The 12,165-nt window shown below is 34.4% G+C and overlaps 1 protein-coding gene across 1 annotated transcript in view; it reads left to right on the top strand.

Annotated features, from left to right (window-relative positions):
* LOC145670003 (uncharacterized) overlaps window positions 1-12,165 on the top strand; it is a 154,341-nt gene that overhangs the window by 88,286 nt on the left and 53,890 nt on the right. Inside the window, exon 4 of the mRNA XM_081738344.1 lies at window positions 7,930-8,141. Coding sequence (XP_081594470.1) covers window positions 7,930-8,141 — 212 coding nt within the window. The remainder of the gene's footprint in view (window positions 1-7,929; window positions 8,142-12,165) is intronic.

Below are 12,165 nucleotides of genomic sequence, written 5' to 3'. Positions count from 1 at the left end.
CTTCTCTATGCCACAGTGTTCCCGTACTCCAAGTGTATTCTAATATTCAAGGATTTTAAGGTGCAACTCATCACTTCCCTTACTGTTACATGTTATTTAAATTAGCTCCTCTCATAACACCTTTGCAACTGCAACTATAAGCGATTTCAAAGCAATTTGTGTCTTATCACATACTTAAGTAATGTATATATTTATTTTTCACAATTAATTTCAATCATCATCGTATTAAACGCTTGCAGAGACATGGGTTTAGAAGTGAATGCAGAGAAAACTAAATACATGGAAGTGCGTCGGGACCGGAATACAGCAAATTATGGATGCGTTAAAATATTAAATAATACTTTTCACATAGTGGAAACTCAAATATCTAGGATCAAACCGAAAGCATATTCACGAAGAAATTAAATGTCGACTAAAAGCAGGGAATTTGTGTTATTCAGTTCAAAATTTTTTTAAATAAAAATTTTATTGAAGCTTAAAATATACAAAACGATAATTATGCCTGTTGTTCTGTATAATTGTGAAACATGGCCACTTACTCTGAGGGAAGAACATAGACTAAAAGTATTTGAGAACAAGATCCTGAGACGAATATTCGGACCCAAGAGGAACGGGAATGGGGAATGACGGAAACTTCATAACGAGGAACTACATAATTTATATGGTCTACCCAACATTGTTAGGGTCGTTAAGTCTAGGAGGCTTAGGTGGGCGGGTCATGTAGCTAGAATGGAAGAAAGTAAAAACGCTTTCAAAGTCTTGACTGGAAGACCATTCGGAAAACGACCATTAGGAAGACCTAGGCGCAGATGGGAGGACAATATTAAGATGGATCTCGCAGAGATTGCAATACCAAGTAGAAACTGGATGCAGTTAGCTAAGAATAGAAGTCAACGGAGAGCTTTTCTGAACGCGGCATTGAACCTCCGGGTTTCATAGGCCATAGAGTTAGTTAGTTAGTTAGTTATTTCAATCATCAAAATAACCTGCTGTTTCAAAAAAATGATAAAACTTTATGCTAAGTTGGCAATTCTGTTACCCTGATGATAATGCAAAATATGTCAAGCATGTCGGACAAATTCTAAACAGTTTTTCTATTTACCCCGTGCACCATGTTGTTATCCTAATAATGAACAGCATGTCTCAGTCTGTATATCACATTAATAGACTTCACTATATGCCCTGCCTGCATAACTGACAGCTTTTATACAGTAGATATTGTTACCGAATTAAAACTACTATCCTTATTGTAACAGCAAGGCGTCTCAGTAACTCAGTCACGGTAATTTCTAATAGGAAGGTTAAGCCAATAGTTGTTATTATCTGCGCTGCCTCGTGTCTGACGGCAAACATGACGCTAGTGTACAGGAAATTTGCAGACGTCCTACAGAATTTCAAAGCTAGCAAATCTTGTCATAAACTTAAATACTATAATCAGTATATAAGGCTATTTCTAATAATATGTACATTAATCACACTATTAGATGCCGTTACCTGCGCTGCCGAATAAACGTTTATCTCTTATATTCCGTAACAAAAAGGTGTCGCTACCTACCTTGTTTAGATGACACCAAGTTGTCCCTGACGTACACTACGTGTTATTACATATATATCTCCTCTTACTAGTCACTTCTCATACAAACTCGCTCGGCGAGAAACAAATGTTTTCTATATTTAAAAAGTACCTTTAAACCATGCAATCAACGTGATTAATATTAGACAACTTATTATTCTCGGTTCATTTTAGCACACTGCAGTACGCAGTATTAGTACTGTGTACTAATTTCATACACAGAATTTCAATAAAGAGGATTCTTCGTTAACTAATACCGTATCATATTACAATTACTTTTACATTATCCCCATCTAAAAATTCTCGTTCCAAAAATCTATGATCTAATGCCTCGATAAAATAGTATGGTTATGTCTCATACGAAATGTCTTCCTTTCATCCGAAGAAACATTATGTCTGTTTCCCTCTACCACTATTATTTCTTCCCTTCATAAATTACTTATAAGTACTCGCTTTCACCCGTCTACTTTACCCTAAAATCTAGATATATAATACTAGCAAAACAAAATAATCTCACTGATAATGTTAGTATAAAAACGTCCCAGCCTGTATGTCACATACGCACGTAAAATTACATTCTTGGTACTAATTCTTGTTCTCCATACTGTCTAATATATTCCGATAATTTAATGGCTAGCATGGGCGCTTTTCATACACGCAGGCCCAAGTTTGATTCACGGTGCTTCTTTCATATAAACCATAGTAATCGTTTTACTTTTTAAACTAGTTTCGCATCTTTCATAGCCAGGAAGTATAAGCCTAAGGCGTTAAAGTGAAAAACCATATGCTCTATACATACAAAAGACGCTTGTCCGGCATTCAATTAATGAAACTGAGACGTGACTTTGAGCAAAATAATATTTTTCAAATACTCTCCTTCCATTTACAACACAAAATTCCTATCTATTAGTTTACAACCGCTGTAAATCACGAGGTGAATATACCGTATTTTAGTTCACGTAACGGTTTTAAACACGAATAAATCTTCTTTGTGGCTAAGCGGTTAGCGTACGCGCCTTTGGCGTGGGGATTGGATTCCCTGCTGGAGCTCAAGGATTCTAATTCCACGTTAATCAGTAGGTCCATGTCCCACATGACTATGGTGCTAAAAAAAAAAGGGACGCTAAACTTCAAATCAAATACGATTATTTGTACCATCAAGGAACGATAAGAAAAAATCTAAATTTTCTCATAAAATGATTACAAAAGTATCACAATTAAAACATCACATACCAAGCTTTATTCAGCTCCTACATTTCACAACGTTAACATTTTTTTTTTCAAATGCGCCTCAAAATGAAAAAGGTTGGAAACCACTGACATATGCTAACAATTATAAAAGTATTATTTGTCACCAAAATTCAAACTTATGTTCAGTTCAATATTACTAAAGATAAAATTCAAAGCAGGTGTAGGTTACCCAGTTCCTTTCCCCTACTGTAAATGTTAATACCACACACAAAAATAATAAACAATCAATACTATATTACATAAATAATCAGTTTCACCCATCATTTAATGGTCTTTTCATGTAACACTAACTTCTTATATTCTGAAGAGATGCTAGGATTCTATGAGCAAGAAAATAATCGCATCTTTATTATGAAATTTATCTGTCTCTGTGTCTATGCAACTATTGTTTTAATATGTAAAATAATAACTGCGTCTAGTCCTGACGAAGAGGTCCAAACAATCTTAAGTTTTTCGCTATTTTTTATTGTATTTGGTTTTCGGCGCGGAAGATCATGATTCGATTCCCGGCAGCGTTACAGGTTGTGTTCAATTTTAGTGCCATATTAGTAAAAATTCACTGAGCAAAAGATTTAGCGTACGTTTTTCCACGTGGAAGATCCCTAGTTCGATTCCCGGTGCAATGAACAATCTTGATTCCCTGTAGCCTCCATATTACATTACACTACACCTTAGTTAATTTATAATTCCATAAAAATACAGCGAGTCATATGGTTTTTAATGCCGGAAAATCCGTAATCAATTCCTGATAAGAAAAAACACTTCCGTCCCCTATACTCCCAACAATTACAAGTGTTTTGCGTGTATTTCATTTCCAATGTCCCTTCTCATATGAAAAAAAAAAAGAAAACATAAACATAAAACAAGAAAAGAAACACAAAGCCAGTACTTACAGATAAATTGTTCATCTCTGTTAACTTCTATAGAATACAATACACCAACTTAAACGCATCGTGCTTTTATTTCTTCAAATGAAACCACTGGATTTGCATCAAAGTTTATATACCAACGAAAATAAATCCAGAAGATTCTACGAAATTCTAGAATGATTTTATTACTCTCACTCTCCGAGACTCATATATTACATCCTCTGTGTCGCCCAACCTCCTCTGCGGGCACTTAAACAGATGGTGGTCTCTTTTCTTAAAGAACCCTTGTCGTTCTGAATTAATTTTCCTGTCGCGTTGCAGTTTACCTGTTCTTTTCCCAAACAATTAATCTTTAAAGGATTCCGTTTCCGTTTCAAAAAAAGTCTATCAAAATCAAACGGTTGACATTAATTATACACTTCAAGAACCATGCGTGAATTCTTTACATTATTAATAACTTCCTTTATATTAAAATGTCCACCCTACCCAGAACTAAATTAACATTATTTTCTCATTTAAACCCAAAACAATTTATTTTCAGTAACTAATGTTGTTTTCTTAAAATTTGTCGCTATAATTCAAAGCACTACAAAGTCTGCCGATTCAATTCATGTAATGTCACACCCTCATTACAAATGCATTTACTTATCACTTTATATATGGGCGAGCTCTGTTTAGACATTCAAAATGTTACAAAGTACACAAAAATAATTAATCAACATAAAGCACAAGCACAGCCAACCATTTCGTTCAATTTCCTATTTAAACCTTTATCAAAAAATAATTCATCCTGTCACTTTAACATGCTCTACAAAGGAACGCATATAAAAAAAGTGAACAAAAAATATGTAGGTCGTTATTACGTAGGCAAAATAATGAGACTACAGTCCGGTACAGCATAATTACATGTTAGTAATTGTTCCTAAAGTACCGGTAATAATTCAAGTTCAATTAAAACATTTATTACTTCAATGAGAGTACTTAGAGTAATTACAATATTCACTACTTCAACGACAGTATGTACATAGAGTACCTAGAGTATGTACTGAAACTAATTAAAAAAGGTAGAAACACTAATTGAAAGTGGTAGAGAAACGAAGATTACTCTACTGTGGTGTTAATTTTAGCAGAGAAGGTTTGAGTAATATGAAATATTTTGTTTAATATTTTTTATGAAAAACGTAACAAATATCCTTGAAAGCAGCACATAAAACAGGAACATATTTCAGGAATATCTTCTTTCTTGATAACAATATCTTCCTTGATAAAAATAGTATTGTATGTCAACTATTTGGATCGAAATCGAGCCCCAGACACGCGTGCATTTACCTATACGTAGCTCAGAAAATAATAAACATATCTGGTGTGGGTGCTAATATCTATACTTATAACAATCTCAATCATTAAGTTGAAATTAGTGCTGACAAATGACTTGGTTGAAATTGACTTAATTTATCAAATGAAACACGAGACATCAAATATTCTTATTTACCCAGAAATGGTGTTGTAGCCTCTTGACTATTTTTGAACAATGTCTAGTCATACTCAAAATAACAAATGAATTCTGACAGAATAAAAGATTGTTAATTTTGGGTCGAATGTAAGCAATGTGTTTTAAAGTCATGACCCAGCTTTGTACTTACCCAAATTCTTTCAACTAGGAGGATGGAGTAGATGTTGGATCTTCTATGGACACACGTACACTCTCTCGAGTTCTCTACAACCATTCCACCTAACTTCTCTTCCTAGTATCAGTGACTTAATTACTCCTCCGTTGACTTTAACATTGCAAGAATTTCCTGATTGCTCGAGGTAGGCCAAGTAAAATGAAATGAAATCTTTAGTTTTACGTCGCACGGTTATGCCGTTTAGGCTAAATGAGACGGTAATTGTGAGAAATGAATGAAATGGTGGAATGAAGAAAGTGGGAGGAAACGGGAGTACCCCGAGGAAACCCATGCACACAGTGTTTGTTCCCCACAAAGTATACTTGGCGCGAGGTGGGATCGAACCAGGGATCAGAAGTGAACACTATACCACTGAGACACCGCGGCCCTCAAGGTAGGCCAAGTGTTTACGATTTAAACCAATACATTGCTGCACAACGTTAGTTTTGTTTCTTGTAGAAGAAATGTTCTGTCTGCACATAATTTTTAGGTTGCAGCATGAATTCCTTAATTGATCTAAAGATGTGAACGATCGACCAGCACCAGCCTGGGAGTTGAATTTTACTTCATGTAAAATGTGAATAATATACAGATTATTAAGGTAATAGTTAGTTAAATATCTTTTCCCTTTTACCAATTGATTTCTGTCACATTACAAAGGAATATCTTGAGATATTAAAACCCTTTTGGAAATGAAGATCGCCTTTCCTCTCAACCTTCTATACGAAAGATGGACAGGATTAATCAAATATTACTAGAACATTCTAGAGCTATACAGTTTTCAAATATTCTTGCTTTTAACCTGCTGGTTTCGGTAGTTATGTATAGTTAGTTATTTATAGTTATATTTTTAACGTTATATATAAAACTCTTTGGTTTTGTTTGACTCCAAGGAAGATAACTGTACAAGAGTATGTCACGGGGTCACTAGACTTCGCAGTGAAACAATGAACAAAATTCATGAAAGATGGTTAATCATTTAAATGCATTTGTAGTTATGATATTGCACCTACTTTTATCTTTCTCTCTCTCTGTTTTAGTCGTTCTAGATTTAAAACATATGTTGTGTATCGGATTTGATATAAACATTTCTATATTTTTCTGTAGTATAGGATATTTTGATTGTACACCGCGCAAGGAACGAAAGTACAGTATTCATAAGGTAGTATTAGCGTTTAATTTCAAATCCTGTCTGGGAAAATGAGTCAGACTTAAAGGAATTTGTAAGGATCTAGGGTCACTTTTTGCACTTAATCCTTGTAAGGTAGTATAGGTTCTTGTGAACAGAAGTGTACACTTGTATAGGCAAGCAAATTTCAACTTTATGACAGACTAGCAGCGTTCACCCCGCTTCGCTGCGGTCACCCCGGAACGCAATAAACGTTGTTACTTAGATAATTTTTACTTTTTCGCTTTCAAGTGATATGATAAAAACCATAGTAGATTGCAGTAAATGTTAACATTATATCGCCTGTCATTTATGTTAACCCGCCGAGTGACACGGTCATGCGGGTTGCATATAAATACGTTTATTTTTATACCTATGATGAACTAACAAAGGATTTGTACGTTATGGACACTTGAATGGTCAATTATCTCAAGACACTGGTAATTAAAAATTAAAGTGATATGATAAAAACCATCTAGGGTCCAAATCCTAATAATCCCCCAAAAATGAAAGAAATTGGTTCAGCCGTATTAGCGTGATGAGCTAACAAAGGATTTGTGCGTTCTCTTTTATATAATAGATTTAAAATATTTTCAGTTTACAAGTGAAAAGAATAATATAATAAAATATTCCAGTTTAATGTCGAATGATTATGACCTTTAGGCTAAGGGAGATGGGTGATTACGGCAAGTGAATAATGATTCAAGAATTGATGCAATGAAAGTCTGGAAGGAAACGGGAATACCTCGAGAAATCCACGGACACGATTTTGTTCACGACAAACTTACTTGGCCCGGTATAGAACCATGGACCCCACGCACCAGAGATAAGAGGTCTAACACTGAGCCACCGTGCTTCCCTGCTTGTGAAAACGAAATATACAATGTGTATTAGTAAGACGGGAATTTTAAAAAGCCATTATCAATATCCTTTAGCATATATATATTTCAGTGTGACCAACTACCGGAGAGAAAAGCAGAAAGTAACCAAAAAGTGGCATATCATAGTATATCTTGCCATCTTTGTAATAATTTGATTCATAAGGTTGAAATTTGCTTGGCTGTACAAGCGTATATATATATATATATATATATATATATATATATATATATATATATATATATATATATATATATATATATATATATATATATATATATATATTGATATTATCGTATAAATTAATCTCCAAGCAAATAATTAACCATAACAAATAGTGTACTCCTCTTTGGTTTTCCTTTAACATTATTATTGGCATACGCCACAAACTTTGGCAGGATTATTCGACCTATACCAATAATACGTATCTTAAGTTACATTTAATAGTAATCACTGTTTTACCCTCAAATGTCTACCTTCTGTCATGTAATTCATATTTCCATGACGTGTTATGTTCCGCAGCTTACGTGAAAGAACCTCAGGCGGTGTCAGCCAATACCAAAGACTTTCTATGGATCATCATCACTGTGGTTGTTGCAGTGGTTATCCTTATTCTGATCATTGTGATGTGGAAGAGATATCGAAGAAAAAAGCAACAAGAAGATGCCAATAGAAGGCAGATATTGGAAGAAGGAACTAGCAACTTGGGGTTTGAAGAGGATTCAGAGGCCGAAGTAAGTAGAAGAAGGATGAATTATACAGGGTATTTGTGAACAACAACAATACATTTTCGGAAATGAATGCTCATATGAAAACATGAATCACATGATAGATTAATATTGGTACTGGTCATTTCTGAGCTATAGCCCTTTCAGAATTGATCGGGGGGATAAAATGAAGGGTCATAATTCGATAAGGCCAAGTAAGAGAACTTTGTACAGGAACTCCCAATTGGATGCACCTCGATGTCACAGTTTGATGTTCGGTTTCTCAGTAAACCCTTCCTCCATAGAGCAAGCAGGAGGCATCAAATCTAGCGTTGATGGAAAACAATTGTAACAGGGAAACAAGACGTAGGCGATGGTTTTGAAGATACACTACTCATATGTTCTTGACTAATCGAACACTGGCAACCTCGTTTTATTGAACTCTACCTAGTTGGTTCCCTTCCTGTTTTATCTTTCTTTCTCCTGGCTCCCTTTGATCGTAAAGCCCAACTCGAACGTCATACATTCGGGAGTTAGAAATGGCTGACATAGTGCTTATTTCGAGCCTAGGTTCCATTAAGGTACCAATGGGTGTGGAAAAGAGACGGTGACAGTGTTGAGCTCGTACCATAGAAGCACACTTATGAGATCTACTGGAATGGAAAATTACAGGTTAAGAACTGAAAACTGGCATATATTCCATGCACGTCTTGAATTATTTTTCCAAATTCCTAATTACAAATTTGGGATAAGATTCATTAATAGGTATTGTCTCTAATAAAATCATTGAATAAAAATATCCCTGCTTTACAGGCAACAGAGACGTTTTACTAACATATTCCATGCTCATGACGTACTTAAGACCACTAACAGTTTTAATACCAAAGATTACTCAAGTAATTAATATATTTAATAACTTTGTAGGTTAAATTCACTATACCCATTAAAACACAATAAAAGTTTCGAGGTATTCAAAAGAATGTATCTCACATCTTGAGTTTGATGTCTTCTTTGACCTTAAAATAGGATTGCAATTCGTCCAGAAAATCCGAGACAGTCACGGAATCGAGATCTGCGTCCCGAAAATATTTCTTGGGACGCTTAAATGTCCCAGATTTCAGCGAAGAAGAAAGGAAGGGAATATTATAGTTTTGCTTTTTTCGGCATTTATTCCGAAGTTGGGCGTCCGCTTTCGGCACGTTTTATCGCTGTTATTTACTTTGCACACTTTCTGCAATTTGTTACTAGGTTCATTAATCCGTGCTCTTCACAAACTTTTAAAAGACTTTATTCGTTATCAACGTATTGCTTCACAAATGTTAAAACTGTTACTTCATTGCCCTTGTACATTCGCCATGTTGATGACATAAATGCTCATTTCTTTCCCACAATGCAACTGTTTTGTTACCTTGCGCCAAATAGTTCCCTCCGCTCGGCGTATAGTCCCATGTTTACAACCGCTTATATATAACAAGTAAACAGAATTTTCGAGACTCTTAAATATTATCAAGCACACAAACGATCAAATTATCCATATCTTTCCTGTAAATTTTAAAACTTTTGCTGGAAACGGACGCCCAACTTTGGAACTTAACCGCTTTTTTCACAGGATTAGATATATAATTGTTCTCTTCAACTTCTGAGTATGGCAATTCAAAAGTTGAGATAAAACTTGAATACATAAAACATGGATTTAATTAAATCACGATTTAACTACTTTGACATTGAACGAAGCATTCGTTTCATGGGCCAAGGAACAAAAGGTTTCACTGCTCAATCTTATTGTTGTCTTTAGTACTCTGTTTCAATTTGCATCTTGCTGCTGAATTTTAATCAATAATCCCTGACTGATATTTTTGGTAATTTTCTGCTGATCATTAAAAAAAATATTGTTTCAATCAATAAAACTGAACAGACAACAATGTAAAAAAATTGGAGTTTTTTTTTAAAAAAATAGAAGCTTATGAGGTAGGGGGAACGCAGTGGCGTAACAAGAACAAGTGAGGCCCGCCGTAGACAATGAAGGTGGTGGGCTCTTAGCTTGAAAAGTTCAAGAAATCTTAGTGGTATCAGGACTCAGTTTTAAGGGTTGTACAGTATTTAACAAATAAAGATTTTAAGACAAACACTATAAAAATGGAATATTTCTGTTAAATAACTATTGAACTCGACTTGCTTATTTAGTATACATAGTTTTATTTATCTCTTTGTTAGAGAATAGCTGAAAAAACAAAAGGTACTCGAACCTTAAGGAATCGACATCCTTCTTAATAAAATTTACATTTTTGAGAGAAACACACACATCAGTTGATGATAAAGTGTTTTCCATCACTTGATCCAGCAGGTAGGAGTACATTTGAAGAACTTAAAAAAGGCATCATAAGACGTGAAAGAGTTTGAGAAAAGACAAGACGTTAGTCATTGACGAACTCCATGTCTTGTATGTTCTTCTCTTTATTCTTCAAGTTTACTCCTGCCCTCTCCTGCGTTCTGCTGTGTATGTTTATACAGTGGAAATGAACACTTCCGCACTTTCATTGCCCCAAAATTGTCAACTAACAACTAACTTTCCTTTATCCAACTGTTTAGTTGTCTCTTTTTTCATTGAAATAATGGCCAAGTTATCAAGTCTTTGTTGAGACATAATAGCCCGTAAAAAGGACCTGATTATTTTTAACTTTGAAAATGATCTTTCAGCACAGGCAACTGTCACGGTAACATCAGGAACAAGACGCAGCAGTAACCTCTGGTCAAAAAAAAAAAAAAAAAAAACCTTGCCATTCTAGATGTTACAAGTATATCAAACACTTTACTTGGTGTAGTCAAATTTTCCAGACTTTCTTTAAATTCATTTCTAAATGAGATTATATCATTCATCAAATCGTTACCTATGTCTTATAGAAATTGTACACAAATTTTTGGATGAATCTTTCAACTCTAATTCTTACATTTTAAACATATTTTTAGGAAACTAAAATTTGAACGACCTTTCCACAAAGTCAAATCCTGTAAATCTGTGTTCCAATTGTCCTATTGCAGTATCCACTATTTTGTAAAAAAAAAAAAAAAAAAAAAAAAAAAAAAAAAAAAAAAAACAGTCACCCGAAATTTATCTTCTGTATTTCTTATAGGTTCATTGCAAGACAATTCCTAAAAAAAAAAAAAAAAAAAAATGCTGTTTCGATTTCTTTTGTCTTGAAATGTATGTGACACTCTACTGAAATGGGCATAGTTCTTTGGAAACCTTATTTAATGAGAAAGAATTTTCTCCCAAACTACCAACAGAACTGTGAATTCAAAACTTTCTCATTTCCTCAGGATTTGGCATCACTTCGCTCCTTAGATTTCTTAGAAGTAAGCATTATTTTGCTCAGAACTTGTAAAACATCTCTATAAGGATTTCTCAAAACCCTAAGAGCCTCACAGTGAAGCCTGTCGAGTTGGGCACTGTCTTTTAAATGTAAGTTTTTGAAAACTATTTTCAGAAGTGAAAGCTATTTCTGTCCAACGAAGCAAACTACTCCTGAAGAAATTATAAATTTCATCTACAATATCAGAAAATACTGTAACTTCTGCTACTGTATTAACAGCGTCACTAATCACGAAGTTAAGATTATGAGACGCACAATGTACGTAAGGTACAGGAGAAGAGATAACAAAATCTTTTATTCGCTTCTGTACAACGATGTATGTCCCACTCATAACAGATGCTCCATCATATCCCTGCGCTCTACTTTTTTTGTATGTTGTTTTCATATTTTTACAGTAGTCCATAAAAGATTAAACAAGTTTTCAGCATTTGATGTCTCAATATTAGAATCTAAGAAAGCTTTCATTAATATTCCCAATTTATCTTTTAAAATCTAGCTTAATTCAACTAATTGCAATACTTAATTGATTACTCCCTGTAATATCACTGGTTGTGTTTAAAAGCACAGAAAAACAGGGAGCACTTTGATGGCTTCCAGGATATGAGACCGAATAGCATCGCCTATCAACGTAATAACTTCATTTTGAACCTTGGCACTAAGATACTTTATGAGCAGAACGA

This window comes from Thermobia domestica, chromosome 14, assembly GCF_964235325.1.
Source record: "Thermobia domestica chromosome 14, izTheDome1.hap1.1, whole genome shotgun sequence".
Taxonomy (NCBI): Eukaryota; Metazoa; Arthropoda; class Insecta; order Zygentoma; family Lepismatidae; genus Thermobia; species Thermobia domestica.
Note: the sequence above shows the minus strand (reverse complement) of the source record. Positions and strands in the feature narration are given on the sequence as shown.